This window comes from Bos javanicus, chromosome 6 (assembly GCF_032452875.1).
Source record: "Bos javanicus breed banteng chromosome 6, ARS-OSU_banteng_1.0, whole genome shotgun sequence".
Classification (NCBI taxonomy): Eukaryota; Metazoa; Chordata; class Mammalia; order Artiodactyla; family Bovidae; genus Bos; species Bos javanicus.
This window is the reverse complement of record NC_083873.1, coordinates 113,245,347-113,265,368: the sequence shown is the minus strand read 5'-3', so window position 1 is coordinate 113,265,368 and position 20,022 is coordinate 113,245,347. Positions and strand designations below refer to the sequence as shown.

The 20,022-nt window shown below is 53.9% G+C and overlaps 2 protein-coding genes across 4 annotated transcripts in view; both read right to left on the bottom strand.

Annotated features, from left to right (window-relative positions):
- Window positions 1-5,060, bottom strand: part of LOC133249894 (epididymis-specific alpha-mannosidase-like) — a 52,888-nt gene extending 47,828 nt beyond the window's left edge. For 2 of the 3 annotated variants that reach the window (XM_061420908.1, XM_061420910.1), the window contains exons 1-3: window positions 4,853-5,059; window positions 3,243-3,389; window positions 639-744 (exon numbers count right to left, since the gene is read on the bottom strand). In XM_061420908.1, coding sequence (XP_061276892.1) covers window positions 639-744; window positions 3,243-3,389; window positions 4,853-4,990 — 391 coding nt within the window. In that variant the 5' untranslated portion in view covers window positions 4,991-5,059. Of the gene's footprint in view, window positions 1-638; window positions 745-3,242; window positions 3,390-4,852 lie in introns of all 3 variants that reach the window. The other variant, XM_061420909.1, reaches the window with a different exon arrangement.
- Window positions 5,061-10,829: 5,769 nt separating this feature from the next.
- LOC133249184 (epididymis-specific alpha-mannosidase-like) overlaps window positions 10,830-20,022 on the bottom strand; it is a 41,634-nt gene continuing 32,441 nt past the window's right edge. The window contains exons 13-19 of the mRNA XM_061419246.1: window positions 19,577-19,829; window positions 18,335-18,445; window positions 18,065-18,257; window positions 14,546-14,683; window positions 12,774-12,886; window positions 12,310-12,430; window positions 10,830-11,067 (exon numbers count right to left, since the gene is read on the bottom strand). Of these exons, the coding sequence (XP_061275230.1) occupies window positions 10,973-11,067; window positions 12,310-12,430; window positions 12,774-12,886; window positions 14,546-14,683; window positions 18,065-18,257; window positions 18,335-18,445; window positions 19,577-19,829 (1,024 nt within the window). The 3' untranslated portion in view covers window positions 10,830-10,972. The remainder of the gene's footprint in view (window positions 11,068-12,309; window positions 12,431-12,773; window positions 12,887-14,545; window positions 14,684-18,064; window positions 18,258-18,334; window positions 18,446-19,576; window positions 19,830-20,022) is intronic.

Below are 20,022 nucleotides of genomic sequence, written 5' to 3'. Positions count from 1 at the left end.
GAGGTGATGGCAGAGATGGCATCTGGCCTTTACTGATCATTTACTAGGGACCCACACACTGTACACTATGTGCTCTGTTGGAATTATCCCAATTTAATCCCGATAACCTGATGCTGGGAGGGATTGAGGGCAGGAAGAGAAGGGGACGACAGAGGATGAGATGGTTGGATGGCATCACCGACTCAGTGGACATGGGTTTGGGTGGACTCCGGGAGTTGGTGATGGAGAGGGAGGCCTGGTGTGCTGTGGTTCATGGGGTCACAAAGAGTCGGACATGACTGAGCAACTGAACTGAACTGAAAGGAATCTCCATAACACCACTTTGAGGTAGACCTTCCATCACTACTGAGCACTTTCACAGAGGAGGGAACCAAGCCCTAGAGGCTGCATCACATGCCAGGGTCACAGTGTTGGGAGTTAGCAGAGTCAGGAGTCAGCCAGGCTGGCTTGTCTAGAATCCACACCCTCATCCCCTGCACTCAGGCACAGACATGGACATGGTGCCAGCAGTCACAGTGCTGACTGGTCACAGTCTCCTGCTGAGAGGGGAAGATGGAGCCTAGGACCAGGGCTCAGACACCCAGTCCCAGCTCCACAGGAGGCCACAGGGACCCTGATCTGGGGAAGGGTAATCAAACCTGTGAGCTGGAGGATCTGGTCATCAAAGTGGGTCACGGCCTCGTCATGCATGACCTGGCCTCCGAGGACAAATTCCAGGCGACCTGTGGCCACAAGCTGGCGGACCTTGGGATAGTGGGCAGAGAGAAAAGGCCAGGTTACACCTTCCAGGCTGAGCCAGTTGTAGTTTCTGGGCACATGCCTATAACATCTCATGGTCCTTCCTTCAAACTCTACAGCCTCATTTATTCTGCAAAAGCAGAACACTGTCTGTCCTGGTCAGCACTGCGTCCAGCTCCGAGAACAGCACCTGTCCCTGGCTGCTGCTTCGTCAGGCATATACACAAATACATATGTTCACAGCTTTCGCTTTTGAATGATGCCAAGATTATGGAAAACTTGCAGGAACTGTACCAAAAAACTCCCATAAATCCTTCTCCAGATTATCTCATTGCTAATATTTTTTACCTCTTTCTGTTAACACTCTCCCATGTCACTACACACAGTATGATTTTTCTAAACCATTTGAAAGTACAAGTTATCAACTCTATGCCTTTATCTGAATAGTTTAGGTCATTTTTGAAAGAAAAAGATAATTACAACTGCTATATAATGATCAAAACTCAGACTATTTCACATTAATAACGTGTGCATGCATTCATGTTTAGTTTCTCAGTAATGTCCAACTCTTTGCGACTCCATGGGCTGTGCCCCACTGGGCTCCTCTGTCCATGGGATTCTCCAGCAAGAATACTGGAGTTTATCCTCTAATTTCCAACACTTTCTGAGTATTTCTGTTTCATAATTTTTATGGTTTCAGGCTGGTACGTTTGTAGAATGCTCTTCCAATTGCATTTGTCACATGTCTGTCTAACAGATATTTTAGAACACAGGAATGAAGGAAATTTCCTGGGGCTTCAGTGTGTAGGATGCACTTTCAGTGCTGAGGATGTGACTCTGATCCCTTCTTGGGCTTCCCTGGTGTCTCAGATGGTGGGGAATCTGCCTACAGTGCAGGAGACTCAGGTTTGATCCCTGTGTTGGGAAGACCCCCTGGAGAAGTGAATGGCTATCCACTCCAATATTCTTATTGGAAAATTCCATGTAGAGAGAAGACTGGCAGGATGCAGTCCATGGGATTGGAAGCAGTTGGACATGACTGAGTTACTTTCCTTTTTACTTTAACTAGGGAGCTAACAACCCACAGACCTCATGGTGCAAACAATAAAGTATATCCATGAAAGAAGGGAAGAATGGAAGCATGAATACAGTCAGAGACCATGCCACTGAGCACACCATGCTCTTGGTAGACTGTGGCTTGGATCTGATCTGAAAGTACTGTCTTTGCAGATCGCTCATTGAGAAATGTGGAACGACACCTACTGTGTACTGTTTCAAATGTGCACCTGCTTCATGTTGGGCCCCATCCAGGAACTGGGATTCAGCCCAAACAAATCACGGAAAATTGCTAGTTTCCAGGGACATATTATTGAATTTCCTGTCTAGGTCTTAGCCAGCACACCTAACTGTGAGAGTAAGAGTAAGAGTAAGTGATTTGGCTCTGGGCGTGTCCGTGTAAAGAAGGAAAAACTGCCCAGTGGACACCAGAGAGCAAGGCTCTGATTCACAATACTGAACCAGAATCCATCTGTCAGGTATAAGCTGTGTGACCTTGAGCCAGATGCCTGCCCTCTGTGAACCTGGACCAGCTCTGTGCAGTAGGATAAGGGTCCTCACCGTGCAGGCCGTGGGGAGGAGTCAGTAGAGTAACCTGTACAAACCTGAGCCCAGCACCTGGCCCGCGGCAGAGCCCATCAGATGGGAGGCTCGTTCTCTCGGCTCCACAGGCTGCAGGGTCACATCTCCTCTGTGGATCTGGTGGACACCGGCTTCACCGTCTGAGCTCTCTGCCTTGAGCAGGTGGCTGAGCCTCTGACTTCCACCGTCAGCAACTGCTCTGAGGGCAGGTGATGCCTGGAGGGGACCATGCCCCAAGCACCCTAGGTGCTTACATCCTGGGCACATTCTGGGCACAGCCTCTCTGAAGAGGGAGGTCACTCCTGCTTCCAGATGTGGGACCTGCAGCTGCAGAGCCAGCCCCACCTGTGACCATATGGGGATCGGGGGAGGACCTGGCCCCAGGCTGCCCCTCCAAGGACCAGGGCCTCTGACCCCCTGTGACACGGAGTTAATCAGCCCTGGAGGCTAATCCACAGGGACTCCTGCACCCCTGTCTGGTCCTGGACTCTGGTGCCCATGAGGGACACAGAGACACAAATGAAGTCAGAAGGTGTGGACACAGGTCACCCCAGAGTGCGCAGTGTCAGAGGTGACCCCATTCACACCAGCTGAGTGCCTGGCTGGGCTGCCAGAGCCGCAATTATTCAGGAGAAACCAGAAAGGCAGGATCAAACACGAACCTGTCCCCTGGGTATGGGGCTGACCGCAAACCTGTACTAAATGGGCCCTGGGCACAGCCTCGCCGGGTTGTGGCCTCCTGGTTTATGCAGCCCTGCCCTGGCCTCATGGAGCACAACCCAGGAGCTTCCTGAAGGGTCGTCCCTGGGACCCCGAGGGCATCTGCTCTCATCTTCCTGGTGAGGACCCCCTGAGGGCAGCATTACCTGGCCTTTCTGCTTGTCCGAGGCGACGCCATCCCACCACAGCCGGAAATATTCCTGTTCCACAGCAATGAACCTGCGCTTCTTCTCAAGGGTTAGTTCCTCCACCACGGAGTTGTAGACGTTGGCGACATAGGCCTGCATGTTCTCCTGGGGTGGGGAGGGGGAGAGACCATCACTCCAGACCCGTGGGGGAAACCAGAGGGCATGGACCAGGGACCAACGAGGAACGTCCAGGGAGACACAGTGTCCGGGGGCCACTGGCGCTCCCCACAAGCCTGTCCAGGCCCTGCAGTTGGGTCCCCCTCCTCCTCAAACAAGGGAGCCTGGTATCCACTCTGTGATGGACACACGGTGAGCCCTGCACTGAGAGAAGGACCCAGGCAGACAACCTTTGATGGGAGCCTTCCCCTGAGGAGAGTCATGAGGAGACAGACACTCTACGTGACAGAGGATCGTGCCAGTCCAGCCAAGTCCACGGGCCAGCCCAGAGGGGTGTGCTGACCACTCCTGCCTTGGAGGACAGACCAGTCGACAACGGGGCCCTGGGAGTGAGATCCAGGGACCCTGATGGGCCTTCTTGGGATGAAATGATGGGGAAGTGTGTGTCAAGGGCTGAGGCTGAGAGGAGCTGACAGCTCGAGCATCTCTCTGGATCTATCTCCCACTGCACACTGAGGCTGGGAGTCCCCAGAATGGAGCTCTGTCTGCTCCCATCTGGGTCAGGCTGCTCACTGTGGTTCCCAGAGATGCTGATAAAGGAATGCAAGAAGCCTTGGGCAGGGGGTGAGCGGGCAAGGCAGCGATGTATGCTGACTTGGGCAGCACCCCACCCCAGGCCTCAGTGTCCCATCTCTAAACTGGGGGTGACAAGCATGCTTCCCCACACATCAGCAGTTCCACATGCAGGTGGGTGACCACCCACAGAGGCTGCCCAGTGACCTGAGACCAGACTCAACCCTCAGCCTCAGGGCCTCTTGCTGCCCGACTCCCTTTAAAATGAGTGACTCGCTTACTAACGTTTCACGGAAAGTATTGTATCCATGATCACAGAGTGGTCCTATTCATTTATTTCCTTCCTCCTCCCAGAAAAGAGCTTGTGTAGGCCTGGGTAATCATTTCAGTTACCTGCCCCAGAAACTTATGGAAATCAGTCCTGACCTCTTTTCCTCTGCCCTGGTTCATTCGTTCACTCCAGGAATATTTGAGGACACCTTCCACCCATTGCAGCCGGGGACGCATTCTCACACCTGCCCAGAGCAGCCCATGTTTGTTGCTCATCGTGTCCGACTCTTTGAGGCCCCATCGACTGTATCCCGCCAGGCTCCTCTGTCCATGGAATTCTCCAGGCAAGAACACTGGTGTGGGTTGCCATTGCATTCTCCAGGGGAACTTCCTGACCCAGGGATCAAAGCTGGGTCTCCGTCACTGTAGGCAGATTCTTTACCATCTGAGCCACCAGGAAAGCCCTCAGCCAGTCCATAGCTGAGTAGTGATGGCGTCCAGGCTGAGACTCCTTATGGCACAAACCCATTACATGAACCCACTCTGGAGTCCAGATGGAAAAAGGACCGCAGCTTCAAGAGGTGTGTGGGGTCACTCGGGCCACCTACCTGTATGGTGTGCAGCCAGCCCACGTCCGTGTGGCTGTGGGGAACCACGAAGACCCTTAGTTGGGGCTCAGGCTGAGCCCACGGGGGCCACATCAGGCCCAACTGCAGGAGCAGAGGCAGCCAGCCCCGCGGCTCCATCTCCTCGGCCAGCTCAGGGGCTGGAGGACGTCTGCCTGACTGCAGGGCCCAGCCTCCTGCCAGCTGACTGGGCCACCACCCTTTGGTGGATGCAGTGGGAAGGAAACCAGAGTGACACCCACACAGATGCTGTTACCTGAGCAGTGCAGGCAGGTGGCACTCGCTCACTGCCCAGTAGCACTCTGCTCCCATCTGTGGTGTCCTGACCATCCACCTTTAGACAAACCCCAAATACCACCTCCCCTGGGGGGACTGCCAGCTTCCCTCTGGCCAGGCCTGGGTCTCCTCACCCCAGTCCTCATGCCTTTCCCTTAGGCCTCTCCCAGTGGTATTTCCCACTGGGCATCTTACCCATCCCTGCCCCCAACCCACTGGTCTGGCTCCTTGACACTGCCCTGCAAAACGTAACACTCAGTGTGGGGCCTGCCACCACCAGGAGGCCCACCGTGATACACTCTCCTTCACATGAAACCCCAGACTGAGCCTGGCAATAGCAATTGTAATCTCTTTTTTAAGGAGAAAAGTGGGCTTTCACAAATAGGACCTGACTACTTGAGGTTGCAGTGCCAAAGAATGCTCAAACTACTGCACAATTGCACTCATCTCACATGCTAGTAAAGTAATGCTCAAAATTCTCCAAGCCAGGCTTCAGCAATACGTGAACCATGAACTTCCAGATGTTCAAGTTAGTTTTAGCAAAGGCAGAGGAACCAGAGATCAAATTGCCAACATCCACTGGATCATGGAAAAAGCAAGAGAGTTCCAGAAAAACATCTATTTCTGCTTTATTGACTATGCCAAAGCCTTTGACTATGTGGATCACAATAAACTGTGGAAAATTCTGAAAGAGATGGGAATACCAGACCACCTGATCCACCTCTTGAGAAATCTGTATGTAGGTCAGGAAGCAACAGTTAGAACTGGACATGGAACAACAGACTGGTTCCAAATAGGAAGAGGAGTACATCAAGGCTGTATATTGTCACCCTGTTTATTTAACTTATATGCAGAGTACATCATGAGAAATGCTGGGCTGGAAGAAGCACAAGCTGGAATCAAGATTGCTGGGAGAAATATCAATAACCTCAGATAAGCAGATGATACCATCCTTATGGCAGAAAGTGAAGAAGAACTCAAAAGCCTCTTGATGAAAGTGAAAGTGGAGAGTGAAAAAGTTGGCTTAAAGCTCAATATTCAGAAAACTAAGATCATGGTATCTGGTCCCATCACTTCATGGGAAATAGATGGGGAACCAGCAGAAACATTGTCAGACTTCATTTTTTGGGGCTCCAAAATCACTGCAGATGGTGATTGCAGCCATGAAATTAAAAGACTCTTACTCCTTGGAAGGAAAATTATGACCAACCTAGATAGTATATTCAAAAGCAGAGACATTACTTTGCCAACAAAGGTCCGTCTAGTCAAGGCTATGGTTTTTCCAGTGGTCATGTATGGATGTCAGAGTTGGACTGTGAAAGCTGAGTGCCAAAGAACTGATGCTTTTGAACTGTGGTGTTGGAGAAGACGCTTGAGAGTCCCTTAGACTACAAAGAGATCCAACCAGTCCATTCTGAAGGAGATCAGTCCTGGGTGTTCATTGGAAGGAATGATGCTAAAGCTGAAACCCCAATACTTTGGCCACCTCATGCGAAGAGTTGACTCATTGGAAAAAACTCTGATGCTGGGAGGGATTGGGGGCAGGAGGAGAAGGGGATGACAGAGGATGAGATGGCTGCATGGCATCACCGACTTGATGGACATTTGTTTGGGTAAACTCCGGGAGTTGGTGATGGATGGGGAGGCCTGGCGTGCTGCAATTCATGGGGTCGCAAAGAGTTGGACACGACTGAGCGACTGAACTGAACTGAACCCCAGGTTGCACAACTAGTGGAGGAGCAAGAAGGCCTGAAACTCAAAATTAAGTCTGGATCAGGGCTAGTGACCTTGGCAAGAAGACTAAGCTCTCTGGGTCTCGGCAGCCCACCTGTAAAATGGGACGCCCTTAGAGGAGCTGGGCCCTGAGGGAATGCATGTGAGATGACAACACAGGGCCTCCTTCCTGGAGGACGGTGGGCGCGGTGATGCACCTGCAGGGGCCAGAGTGTTGCCTAGGGGTCTCTGTACCCTCGCTCAGGAGCAAGGGAGTGGGCTCTTCTGTCTGACACCCAAATGCCTGAGTGGCTCTTAATATCACTGCCAGACCTGAGACTCACTCTCCCTTCTGGCCACCTTTTCCTCTCCTCCAGCATACACATCTGGAGAACACGGTCTCCAAGCAGGTCTCCATCCTCTCTCTCCCATCCCCTCCCTGGTACCCACCTGACTTGACTCGACCAGCACTTTCCTCCCATGGAGGGTCTTAAACAGCAGACATGTATTATCTCACAGATCTGGAGACCAGAAGACCCCCAGAGAGTTAGGGCAGCTTCTATAAGAGCCTCAAGGCTCTCTGTCCTTCACCGGGTGCTTGCTAAACCGCTTTAGTCAAGTCCAATTCTTGGGGACCCTATAGACTCCAGTCCTCTGTCCATGGGACTCTCCAGGCAAGAATACTGGAGTGTGTTGGCACACCCTCTTTAGGGTATCTATCCAAACCAGAGATCTAACTTAAATCGTTTATATCCCTGGCATTGGCAGGCAGGTTCTTAAGTAGGTGGCTCAGATGGTAAAGAATCCGCCTGCAAGCCAGGAGACCTGGGGTTCAATCCCTGGATAGGGAAGATCCCCTCGAGAAGGGAATGGCTACTCACTCCAGTATTCTTGTCTTGAGAATTCCATGGACAGGGGAGCCTGGTGGGCTACCGTCCTGTGGATCACAAAGAGTCAGACATGACTGAGTGACTAACACACTTCAGGAGAAGGTAGCATTTCCTTGCAGGGACAGGCTACAGCACAGGAGCGGTTCTTTCTGGTCAGGCTCTGTCATGCCCAGTGGTTCAGCGGAAGAGGCTACTTGCGGTTCTGGGACACGTGACCTTGGTTCCTGGCAGCAAAGTGTTGTCAAGTAAAAGGGCCCTTGCACATGTGTTCAGCGCCAACGAGATGCACCATGAACTGCACCATGAACGCTGAGCCCGGGCACCATGAGAACACATGGTCCTGGCAGGACCCACAGCGGTGCCAGCTTGTCCCCAGTGTCACACGTGGGCGTGTGGCCTGTGACCGCTTCCTGATCTGGGCCATAGTGAATCGTGAGAGCGTGAAGCGTGCCTTGTGCTGGGTGTTCCAGAGAAGGAACAGCCCGACCCTACTCTGTGCTGTGTGGGAGTCTGCACGATGGACCCACCAGCACCACTTCTGTGTGTTCTTGGGGACATGTCGCTGTCTGTCCTCTAGGGTGTGTGACCAGCCTGGGGCTCAGGATGCCCTCATGGGCAGACTGCCTGGGATGCACCCAGTGCCAAGATCCCCGCCCCCCACAGCAGCAGGGCCTGGCATCCTCTAGCTCCAGCCTTCCATAGCTCCCGTGTCTGCCCTCTGGGAGCCTGACCCGAAGCCTGCACCTGGGCCCTCCAGCACATGTCCCCCCTGCCTTTCTGGCCTCACCTCCCACCCACTCTTCTGCTCAGTCCACCCTGAAGCTGCTGGAGGCCCACTGCCCCCATCCTCACGACCCTTTTCCTCTGCTGAGTCCTGGCCTCTGCTCCTGGCCTGAAAGGAGCGCCGTCCACCCATCACCACAGCTGCAGGGTCAGGGCCTCCCTACAGGTCGAGCCCTTTCCCAGGTCAGGGCCTTTGACGTGCTGCTCCCTCTGCTGGGAAGCATCTTCCCCACTTCCTGTCTGTTCCTCCTTTATGTCTTTTCACGTGTGAGAGACTTTCTCTGGGCCTCCCATCTCACCTCCATGGCATTTACTGAAGAATATTATTCTGTATTAAGCTGTGTGCTTCGTCCACACCCTCCTCACCCACCAGACAGGCTTCATGTCCATTATGTCCTTTGCTGGATCAGCTCCAGGAACAAAGCAGGACCTCCTGATCTTTTGAGGGAAAGAACTCAGGGGTGTAACTGTCATGGACATGGCTGTCCCCCTTCTACCATGGACGACATGGGTGATGCCCACAGCACAGCATATAAAGCTCAGCTCAGCAGCTCCTCCCAACTCCGCCTCCACTTGCTGTGTGGGCGAGTCCCTCCCCCCTGGAGCAGGACCTGCACACCTCCCGACAGCCTGACTCAGAGCCCCGGGCCCTGACCTGGACAGTGGGCACTCGTAGGTCTGTCCATAGGGTGGTTTGGATACTAAGCTGTTGGAGATGTAAGTGCCCCCCCAGTGCCTGACCACAGAGATAACTCTCCTCATACACAGCAGGTCCACCCTACCCCAGGCTGCAAGGCTGCCCTGCACCCCATTCTCAAGTTTCCATCAGTTAACAGCCACTGAACCCTGACTCTGTGCCAGGCTCTGTGCTGGAGGTGAGGGGCAAGAGTTGTGCTGCCCCCAGGATGTCCTTGTGGGGAGACAGGACTTGGCCGTGGTGGCTCTGCCCACAGGAGAATCTGCTCTGGTGGTTTGGATGTGCTTGGAGGACCCTGGAGGGCTTCCTCCGGGAGGGGTGGAGGGCACAGGGTGCTGGGGAGATGGCTGGTCCTGGGCCATGTTGTGGGAGGAAAGCCAGGGCAAGGCTGGGTCTTGCAGGCTCTTTCTCTCTCTCTGCTCTGGCTTCCTCTCTTATAACTCCACCTGTTCCCTCTCCCTGGCCATCTCTCCTCTCATCTCGCTCTGGGGCTGGGAGATGGGTAGGCAGGGTATTCAAGTCCACCCACTCCTGCAGTTTAGGGTCTTTAGTGTCCAGAGGGCAGGTTATTGTTCCGCATTGGGTGAGGCAGCTGGAATCAGAAGGTCAGTCCTCCATTCATGTCAAGATCACACGGGGAGCAGCTCCACTTTCCTCCTTGGAGCTGGCTTCCAGGGCTTTGTCCAGCTCTATGGGGCATCCCTGGGGAGCAGGGGAGTTCAGACAGCTCTGCCCCCAACAGAGGGCATTTGGGGGCTGGGGAGAAGGAAAAGTTCCTCAGGGCAGAGTCAAACATCCACAGTTTGAGAACCTTCCTCTCTACCCATTCCCGTTCAGCTTGTCTTGCATAAAATGGGCTTCATACCAAGGCAGGCAACGCCAGTGCAGAACCCGGGCACAGAGGACACAGCTGCATGGCACTGACACACTTTCATATGGTCATCTGCTCCTGCCATCTCTTCTTCTCCCCTTCCTGTGCCAACCTTTCTGAGGGTACCCACCAGCTCCAGACCCCCTCCGTGTCCTGCTCTGTCTCATAATGGTCACCAGAAGCACAGAGTCCTGAGGCGGCTGCTGTTCGTGGTCCTGAAATTATGACACCAGTGGGATCTTTAATATTAATAATCCTTACACTGGGTTTTCCGTGTTTCACTTGCTGCATGATTTCCTTCCATCTTTCAGTGGCCTGAGCTGTAGGAACTTCCTGTAGGGCAGGTGTGCCCAGGGGCCAGGACAAGAGTATGAGATTGGAAACAGAGCTTGGCATCACACATCCAGGTCAGTAGGCCAGTGCTGTAGCTCCCTCCCGTATATCTTAGGCATATCCCTCCACAGCAGGGGCGTCTCCACCCTGCGATGAGCCCATGAAGGTGCCCAGGACACAGCAGGGCCAGTGTTAACACTGGGGGACTTGCTGAGATCTGGCAGGATGCAGGCAGATGCATCTTGGTATCCCTGTGGATTATTCCTTCTGTCTTTGGGAGAACTTCGTGGCTTTGACTCTTGCAAGTGAAGCCTGAGTGTGAGCATGTGTGAAGCTACTGTCTGTGATAGGAGAGGAGAGAGAGGGCTGGCTCCAGTGGGCAGGGGAAGACACAGGTCCTTAATGCAGTTTTATTTAAGAAGTCAGAACACCCCCCATCCATCCATTTCCTGCCGTTAGCCCTCCAGATTGGCAGCTTTCCCCTCATCCCTGTAGGCTGCTTTCCTGTGTCCTGGGACCAAGAATCTGCCAAGGGCTCACTACTCTTGAAAGTGAATGAAGAACGTCCGGATCTCCTTCGGGTAGATGGTGACCTCAGGGCCTCCTGGCGGTGGCGAGGGCCGACTGGAGTTGCCTGGGAGCAGAGAGGGTCAGTCCAGCATGGCCTCTGGACCACCTGCTTCCCCAGGTCCCCTCCTCCCAGCATCCCCCTGGCAACACGGCTCCTGTTGCGTCTGTGGCTCCCACTGTGGATGCAGCCCTCAGCTGACCCCTCTTGACAGGACTGCACTGCCGGAGGGCCTCTCATTTCTGGCCTCCCCTGAGGACACAGCACATTCAAGGCATGTACTGGGGGCTCTGGGCCTGCTTGGTCTTGTTTCTCCATGGGTTGTGGCCCTGTATGTGTGCATAAGAGCCTTCTCACTGAGGCCATGAGGGGGCCCTGCCCTTGATCTCAATAGGCTGTCCTTAGACACAGCCTGGGGTTTAGGCTTCCTCTTTGGGGTGAAACTTGCTCCTGCATCCATCCCTCTATCCATCCATCCATCCACCATCCACCACACACTCTTCCATCCTTTCATACGGCCCTCCATCCTGCATCCTCCTATCCATCTCTTCAACCTCCATCTACACAACAGTCCATGTTCCATCCATTTTCCCTCCTTTCATTCATCCTTCACGCATTCTCTTTCCTTCCTTCCTTCCTTCCTCTTTCCATCCATCCATCACTCAACCATTGACCTGTCCATCATCCATCTACTTTTTTCCCTTCCTTCCATCTTTTTTTCTATCAAACCACCCCTTTATCCATCTGTCTATCATACATTGACTAAGTGCCTACCTACGCAGCCAGACTATGCTGTGTACAGTAGACAAAAAAAAGGAGATAAATGGGACAGAGCAAAGTGAGGGAGAGGGGAGAGCAAGGGAGGCTCCTGACTCAGCCCTGGACCTGGGGCACGAGTCAGGGGAGGCCCAGATAAAGGGGCAATGGCTTTCCAGGCAGAAGGAACAGCAGAGGCAAACATTCCCAGGCAAGAAGCAGTCTGTGTGTGTGCACATAATGCACAGCAGGGCAACCGTCAGAACACCTGGGGGTGCACCTAAAGTTTGGGGCTCACTCAAGGCCGCAGAGGGTTGTGGTCTTGAACACACAAGTGCATGCACACACACACACACACAACCTGTCTGGAGCTCTGGCACGTGGAGACTGACCTGAAGCCTAGAGTATAACCTTCTGTGGCTGATTCAGGAAGACTGAGACCCAGAGAAGGACGGCCAGCTCCAGGTCACACAGGCCTTAGGGGAAGAGCTGGAGTCTGTCTGGGGGTCAGCCTGGTTACCCGAGGCGGGGTCAGGACCAGGGTGCCCGAACCTCTGTGGCCGTGAGGGTCCCGCGTGCTCCAGGTCCAGCGGCGCATCTCGCTCACGTCCCAGGTCCCTGTGAGTGAGCGCTCCTCCACGGAAACCACGGAGCCCAGTCCCCGCAGCACAGACTGCAGGACAGAGCACAGGGAGGGCTGAGCACCCGGACCGCAGATCTGAGCAGAGAACCCGACGAAGAAGGGCGGCCACACCCGGGCCCAGGGACAGGATCCCCCACATTCATTGTAGTGCAAGTCCCCATGGGAGGAGGGGCAGTCCCATTTTACAGATGAGGAACTGAGGCTAGGAGGAGCTGACTCCCCAGGGCTGGCTGGATCAGCACTCCCAGCAGGTGGCAGGCAGGTGGGGCCGCCCCAGCAAACACCCAGGCACCAGGGTTTGTCTCCCAAGGGTGCCTCCTCCTGGGAGCCTGACTCAGTGATGTCGGAGCGGGACACGGGAGGGGCAGGTGACCTGCAGGTTCACCGTCACAGGCCGAGACAGCACGGGGTCCTGGTCCACCTCATACAGGTGCTGGAGCCGCAGCAGGACACGGCGAAGGTCTGCCTTGGCCTCGTGCTCTCGGTCTTGGGGACAGAAGGAAGGTGGCATGAGGACACAGTCTTGGCCTGGCTCTTCACACTCTCACCTCCCTTTCACATCTTCACCGTCCCTCGGAGGCAGCTAACACAGCCCCACTTCGCAGATGAGCCAAACAAGGCTCAGAGAGGGGCAGGCACTTGCCCAGACACACAGCTGGTGTGCATAAAGAAGGAGGGGGAGGATCCACCCCAGGTGCAGCCAAAGCTACTGCCCCCCACCGCCCACACTGGGGCCGTTGCTGAAGTCTGCAAGACTTTGTTCTTATTCACTAGTGAGGTCCTCATTGGGCCTGTCCCTCCAGCCTCCTGTTCTCTGGAAGATTCTCCCTGCCCTTCCCCTGTGAAGGGGAGTGTGGCCTTGTAACCCTGAAGATGAGTCACCATTGCAAAGGTAATGTGTCAGGTCATGCCACCAGGACCTAGGAAACGTGTCGTAATAGAGCCTCCATCTCTGGACGTTGGAGAACGAATGAGAAGGGCCACCCTGCTGATCCCACAGAGCAAGGGGTCGAAATGAACCGTGCTGTGTGAGGACAGAGAGCGTGTGGGCTCCTTGTTACTGCAGCATAAGAGGTCTTGCAAAGTCTCTTGTCTCCATTCAGGTGATGGGTTTAGGGACTGGAGCTCGAGAATCAGGGAAGGATTTCTGCCACTGGAAAATGATGCTGGAGATGATGGCAATGGTGATGCAGGTGATGATGATACGGGGGTTGTTTGTTCCTGGGGAGGCAGGCGGCCCTCCTGCCATCCCCAGTGCTCCCCTCGCTCAGCTTCTTACTCACTCCCTGGGAAGAGGGTCTTGCTTGGCCCAGCCCATGTCTCCCTTACTTCAGTACAAGCAGCCTCCAGGAAGTGCTTTCTCAGTAGCTTGGCCATACACACACACACACACACACACACACACACACACGTTGGAGCCAAATGACTCTACTGCTGCTGGGAACCCCGTCCACCCCATCAGATGTGTCAGGTGGGCAGTGGTGCAGGGATGCTGGAGGTCAGGGTCAGGAAGCCACGTGGCTGCAGGCGTGAGCCATTCTTTCAAAGATCCAGTTTATCAGGCATAAAGATAACTCTGACCTTGACTTCTTTCTGTTCTGGGCTGTCGGGCTGTCTGTCTGGGCTGACACTTATATGAGAACATCCTAAGCCCTGAGTGCGGCTTTGGGGACACAGCAGTAGCTGGGGCACGGGAACTGCTCAGAGCCTAAAGGGGCAGGTAAGGGGTACAGCACCTATTCGTTTCTGGAAGGTGTTGCCTCCACCAGGAAGCCCTCAGTGATGCCCAGCTGGGACCTTCCTCACATCACTGTCATTGCTCTCCGATGAACTGCCTGCTTCCCTCTGTAGACAGAGGCCCCCCAAGCCCAGGGATGTTTCCTGTGTCATCCATGGCTCTATCCACAGTGCCTGACATTAGAATCATTTTCAAGGTATGAACAGAACCTCATCAAAGTCATGCCTGAGCCCAAAATACAGGCAGGACAACGGTGTCTGAGGCTCCAGGAGAAGACCTTGGAAAAAGCAGGACCTCACAGAGCCTGGACGACTCTGAGGAGAGCCCCTCTGTTCAGTGATGGGATGGAGGACCGGGCTGACATGTGGAGGCAGGAGTGAGTCTGGACACCTGAACACCTGCCACACCTTTCTGGAGAGTCTGCAGGTGCTCTGTGTGGTTTGAGCTGTACTTCCAGCCGGGGATGCTGAGGATCTGCAGGTGGACACTTGGGGGCAACGTCACAGCCTCTTGCTGCCTGGAGCCTGAGCCACGCGGGGCAATCTCTGAAAGGCAGATGGACAACAAGGAGAGGCTTTGGGCCCAACTCTCCTCCTGACACTCACAGCTTGCCACACTAAGTCCCCCACTTCATCTGATCTCACTCCCTCCCACCTGTGGCCCACATGGCAGGCAGCCTGAAGGACTTGCTGGTGCAAAAGCCCCAGCCTGCCTTGAATCTCTGGTCCAATCAGTTCAAACTGCAGACTGGGAGATGGGCCAAGAGAGAAGACGCCATTTCTTCCAGAACTTGCAGGGAGTTCACACAGAGACCTGCTCTGTGAACAAGGTCTCAGACGCCAGCTCCCGTGCTGTCATCTATTGCTGCCTCTGCCCAGAGGGACTCAGCCCTTCTCTCCCAGGAGATGCTTTGTTCAACTCTGGACTCCAGCTGGAGCCGCCATCTCTTTACAGTTCCCAGGCCTCAGTGATTGGTCAGGCTTGGGTCACGTGATTCGATCAGGGCCAATCAGAGCCTTTCCTGGGATTTCGGCCCTTGACACAGGCGTCTCAGTTCCTTTGGTCCCAGAGCTGTTCACAGTCACCTCCCAGACAAGAGGACAAACAAGGTCTGCAGACAGTGAAGCTCAGGTGACGGAAAGAGAGGGTGGACAGTGCATGAAGGGCCCAGCACCCGAGGAAGCAATACATGCTACCCTTCCCTCAGGTGCGTCTGCCCCAGAATAAAGGCTCCTCTGGCTCCGTCTCACACCTTTGGCTTCTGTCTGTGCAGGTGGAAGAGCCCAGGGATGAACCTGGGATGGAGCTGACCACAGCCATGGATGGGACCGTGGATGGAGCTGGCGACAGCCATGGACGGGACCGTGGATGGAGCTGGCCACAGCCATGGACGGGACCGTGGATGGAGCTGGCCACAGCCATGGACGGGACCGTGGATGGAGCTGGCCACAGCCATGGACGGGACCGTGGATGGAGCTGACCACAGCCATGGACGGGACTGTGGATGGAGCTGACCACAGCCATGGAGCTTTCTCACCACGGCAACATCCTCTTTGCTACCAGGAAGGAACCACTGACTGCCACAGGAGCAGTCCCAGCCCAGCTGGCCAAACCCGTCCCTCTCCTCGGAATCTGCCCCTGGACATAGGCATGGCTGGGCAGGCAGCTCCTGACAGTCCCAAAAGAGATGGACATGACCACCTGCTCCCAAGAGGCCCAGAGCTACCCTGTCTCCCTCCTGCCTCAGCCTCTTGTCCAGCTCATCCTTCCATTCCACTTGCTTCCCCACGTCCGGCTCAAGTACCTGCCGCTTCAGTCTCTTTACTTCCAAACAAGAGAACATCAACTGTTATCTCTTAAAGTTGATCACTGTACACCACCTGGTCTGGGGTTGCAATCTCCACCAAACATACAGACATCAGGTCTCTCGTGGCCTCTAATTCCCCGTCACCCTGAAGTTGGATCCCGTGACTCGTTCCGCAGCAGAGCCCCTGAGAAGTCCTTCAGGACGAGAGCTGGGTCAAGCGCAGGAGCAGTCTGCAGCGTGTCAGGCACTCAGCAAATGCTCAGTGAGCGCGTCAGCTACCACCCGCCTTCTTCTAATGCCTTGTGGAAGTCTAGCCTAAATCTCAAACAGGGAAAACCTAAAATCACGCCCTCATCAGAACTTCTGCAAGTGATGAGAAATAGGAAACAGGTTAAGGATTACAGGCAACATTTGGAATTAATGTGGGTTTGACTCCATCCACTGAAATAAGTCAAATATTGTAATAAAGCCAGACAGGAGTATCTTGGTTTCATAGTGCATATAAAATTTATGTTTACACTTTACTATAATCTATTGTGTGCAGTAGCATTATGTCTAAGAGAAACAGTTTATATATACATTAGATTTTAAAAGCTTTCTTGTTAAAAAAAAAAGTTACCTCAGGTGAGACTTCAGTGATTAGCAATCTTTCTGCAAGAACAATGACAAAGATCACTAATCCTATGGCAATTATAGTAATAATGAAAAATATTTGAATACTGTGGGAAATAGCAAAATGTGATACATTGGTGTGAACTGAGCAAATGCTGTTGAATGAGCAGTGCAGATGAACGTGCTGCATGCAAGATGCAGCAAACCTTCAACTTGTAAACAATGCAGTATCTTCAGTGCTCAAAAAAAAAAAAAAAAAAAAGAAATGCATATATGTTGAGGTATGCCTGTAAAGAGAATGACAAATACACACTTTGTGTTTATGTCTCTAAAATTTGAAAGATTCTCTAACTGTAGCATCTTCAAATACTTTCAAATGCACTCATTGTTTAAACTATTTCATGTTCAACTATTTAGCTATGCTACCCAACTGTAGTGAAGGAAATTTATAGAAGCCTCAGGAGAGGCAACTCATAAAACTTGCAGATCAGGACACAGAATAGAATCACCCTCACCTGGTGACAATGCACTTAATTCAGATAAAGCCGGTCTCTTAAATGCTGAGCAACCAGACCTGAATGGTGACATATATCACAGGAAGAAGTAGAAAGTGTCCTCAGAGAAGGAAATAGAGGAGATTGAGGGAACAGAGGTAAGGAGGGCATTGCAGTAAGTCCCAGCTGAGAACCTACTAGCTGTATGACCTTGAACGAGTCACTGAACCTCTGTGCACCTCAGGTTGCCCACATTTAAAGTGAGGGGCCTGGATGTGAGGACTCTGGTCCCTTCCTACCCCGAAGTAGCCCAGATCCTAGCAGGTACTGAGAGATAAGCGGTCCAGGGTCCTGGAGGAGAAGAATGGACAAACTTTTTTTTTTCTACATTTCTTTGTCTTAGACCCAAAAGATGTTTTTACTTAAACTGTGAGGTGTTATGACAGCAATCTTTAAGACTAACTTTCTTTAAGCCCAGAGCTAATGATTACACAACAAAACAACTCATCTTGCTCAAGAGTATGTTTTTCCTTAAACTCTATACTCATGATTATACAATAAAAAAGTATCGTGCTCCAGGACATGTTTCTCCTTCTTAAGAAGTACCTTCTGACTAATCTTATCTTAAGACTTACTTGTGGCAGTCAGTCTGGTAAGACCTGTCTCTTGTTGGTTCTAACCTTGTTCATTTAAGATGTCACTTGTGGGAGTGGGTCTGGTAAAAATGTATAAAGGCTTGATATGACTACCAGGTGGGGTTCTCCCCCTCCGCCTTCTGACGTCTACCTCAGAGGCTTTCTCTGTCATTTTTCAGTGCAATGAAGCTTCAGCTACACAAAAGGTCTGAGTGATCAAGCCTGGGCCCTGATTCCAAAGCTAAATCTTCTTCTTCAGAGATCACAAATCAACATCATTCACCATTGGCTACCAATATGAGCTCAGCCCCATCCCTGGGAAGGTGGGCTCCCCTGAGGGCAGTGATGGCGGGTGAAGTGAAAGGACCCCCACCTCACCGTTCATCTTTCTGAGCATCACGATGGGCCGGTGCTGCAGCGCCAGCCCGCTCCTCTGGCGCAGGCCACTGATGAGGGCCCTGGAGCCCAGCAGGAGCCAGAACACTGGGTGGACGACCGAGGTGTCATTCAGTGTGAGGTCAACAGCGATGTTTCCCGGATTGTTGTTCACCAGCCGGCGGTGGAGCATGACCTGCAGGGGACAACTGTCTGACCGGGCCTGCCTGGGCCCTGGGGTCCCCAAGAGTGACCAGCGGGGCCTCCTCCTACCTCCACCTGCCCGTTCCTTTGGCTGGAGACACCGTGCGCCTGATCGGACAGCAGCACCAGCCTGCTTCGTCTGTCCTGGATGAAGGCTGATTGCACCATGGGGTAGTAATTCTGCGGACAGAAACATTGGCAGGCTGGTGGTGGGGGCAGTGGGCCAGGTCAGCCAGCAGGTCGGGGGTCTCCCTCTGGCCCCAGGCGGCCTCCTGCATGGGCACAGCAGCAGTCCAGGGTGGCACAGTACTGATGGGAGGGGCTCTGACTGTGAGATGAACACACTGGGATTCAATCGAGCTCCACTGCTTCCTGACCTTATGCCCTGGGGGCCCAGCCTGCCCAAGCCTCAGTTTCCCCATATGTGAAATGTGCCCAAAAGGTCCCCCTGGTGCAGGGAGACAATGAGGCATTTGTGCCAGTCCAGCCTGAGATGGCCCCCAGCCAGGGGTTCCCAAGTAGAGAGAGGTTGGTGTCTGGGTTGGAAAACACTCGCACAGCCCTGCCCTTTCCTGTTTTGGAGGAAGATGCCCGGGGCTGGTAGCCCTGGACCCTCTGGAGCCCAGGGCACAGTGTGTGAAGACCAGCTGTAGAGATGAACTGACAGAAGCTCAAGGAAGACAGAGCAGGGAGGAGCCACACCCCCTTCTCCGGGTCCCTCTGGAAGAAGACACAACTGACTAGAGGAAGGCTCAGGAGGCACCCAGCGCTGTGCTGCCCCTGATCATCCCAGGCCTCAGCACAGCTCAGGGGGAGGTCGCTCTCTTCCCAGGAGAGCACCGAGGCCCAGGGACACCCAGGGACTCGCCCAAGGTCATGCCTCCGGAGGGTGAGACCCTGGGAGCTGATTGATTTTGGAGTTCAGCCCCTAATCCGCTCTCCCTGGAAGACAGGCTGAGGCACTGCTCTGAGCAGCCAAGGAGGGTCACACCCCGTTCAGGCCTAGACAGGCACCACGTGCTTAATCCTCAAGCAACCCCCAGTGGGTCATCCATCTGACCGAGGAGGGCCCGCGGTGCACACAGACCTCAGGGACACAGCTCATCCACAGTCAGGGACACAGCTCATCCATGGTGGCCCCAGAGCTCTGACACCTGGTTTGAACAAGCCTGGCCACAGGCCCTAGTGGCAGACTCAGGGCAGCGGGGCTCTGGAGACGCTCTGGACCTAAGGGAACTCTCCTGCTTTCTGGAAAATGGCCATCAAGATTGGGTCTACAGCAGCCACACTCCAGGACAGCTCAGGGCATACCCGAGCGATGGTGTTGTTCTTGTAGTTCCTGTACGGCCTGCGCTGCATCTGGTAGCCGTTGTTGTCCGAGTAGAGGACCCGCCCTGTGTTCAGCTTGGTGCTTGTCCTCAGGATGGCCTCGCGGTTCAGCTCCAAGGGGCCCACCCGGTACTCCTGCTCTATGTGATGGCAGAGCAGCACCCCGTCAGAGCCCTGGGATCCACGGGCCAGCCGGGAGTAGATGGTGAACGTGGGCTCACTGTCGTTCACCTCCCTGGAGGAGAAGCAGGAGAGGTAGGTCAAGCCTGGGAAGCCTTCTGGATGCCCCGCCCTTCTCGTTTCTTCCTTCCTCTCCTTCTGTTTCCCTCCCTCCATCCTTCCTGCAGCCAGCGGGGTGGGGAGACTGCTTGGGCAATAGAACAGGAGGGACCCGGTTCCCTGAAGGTTCTGGGCACCCAGCGATGCCT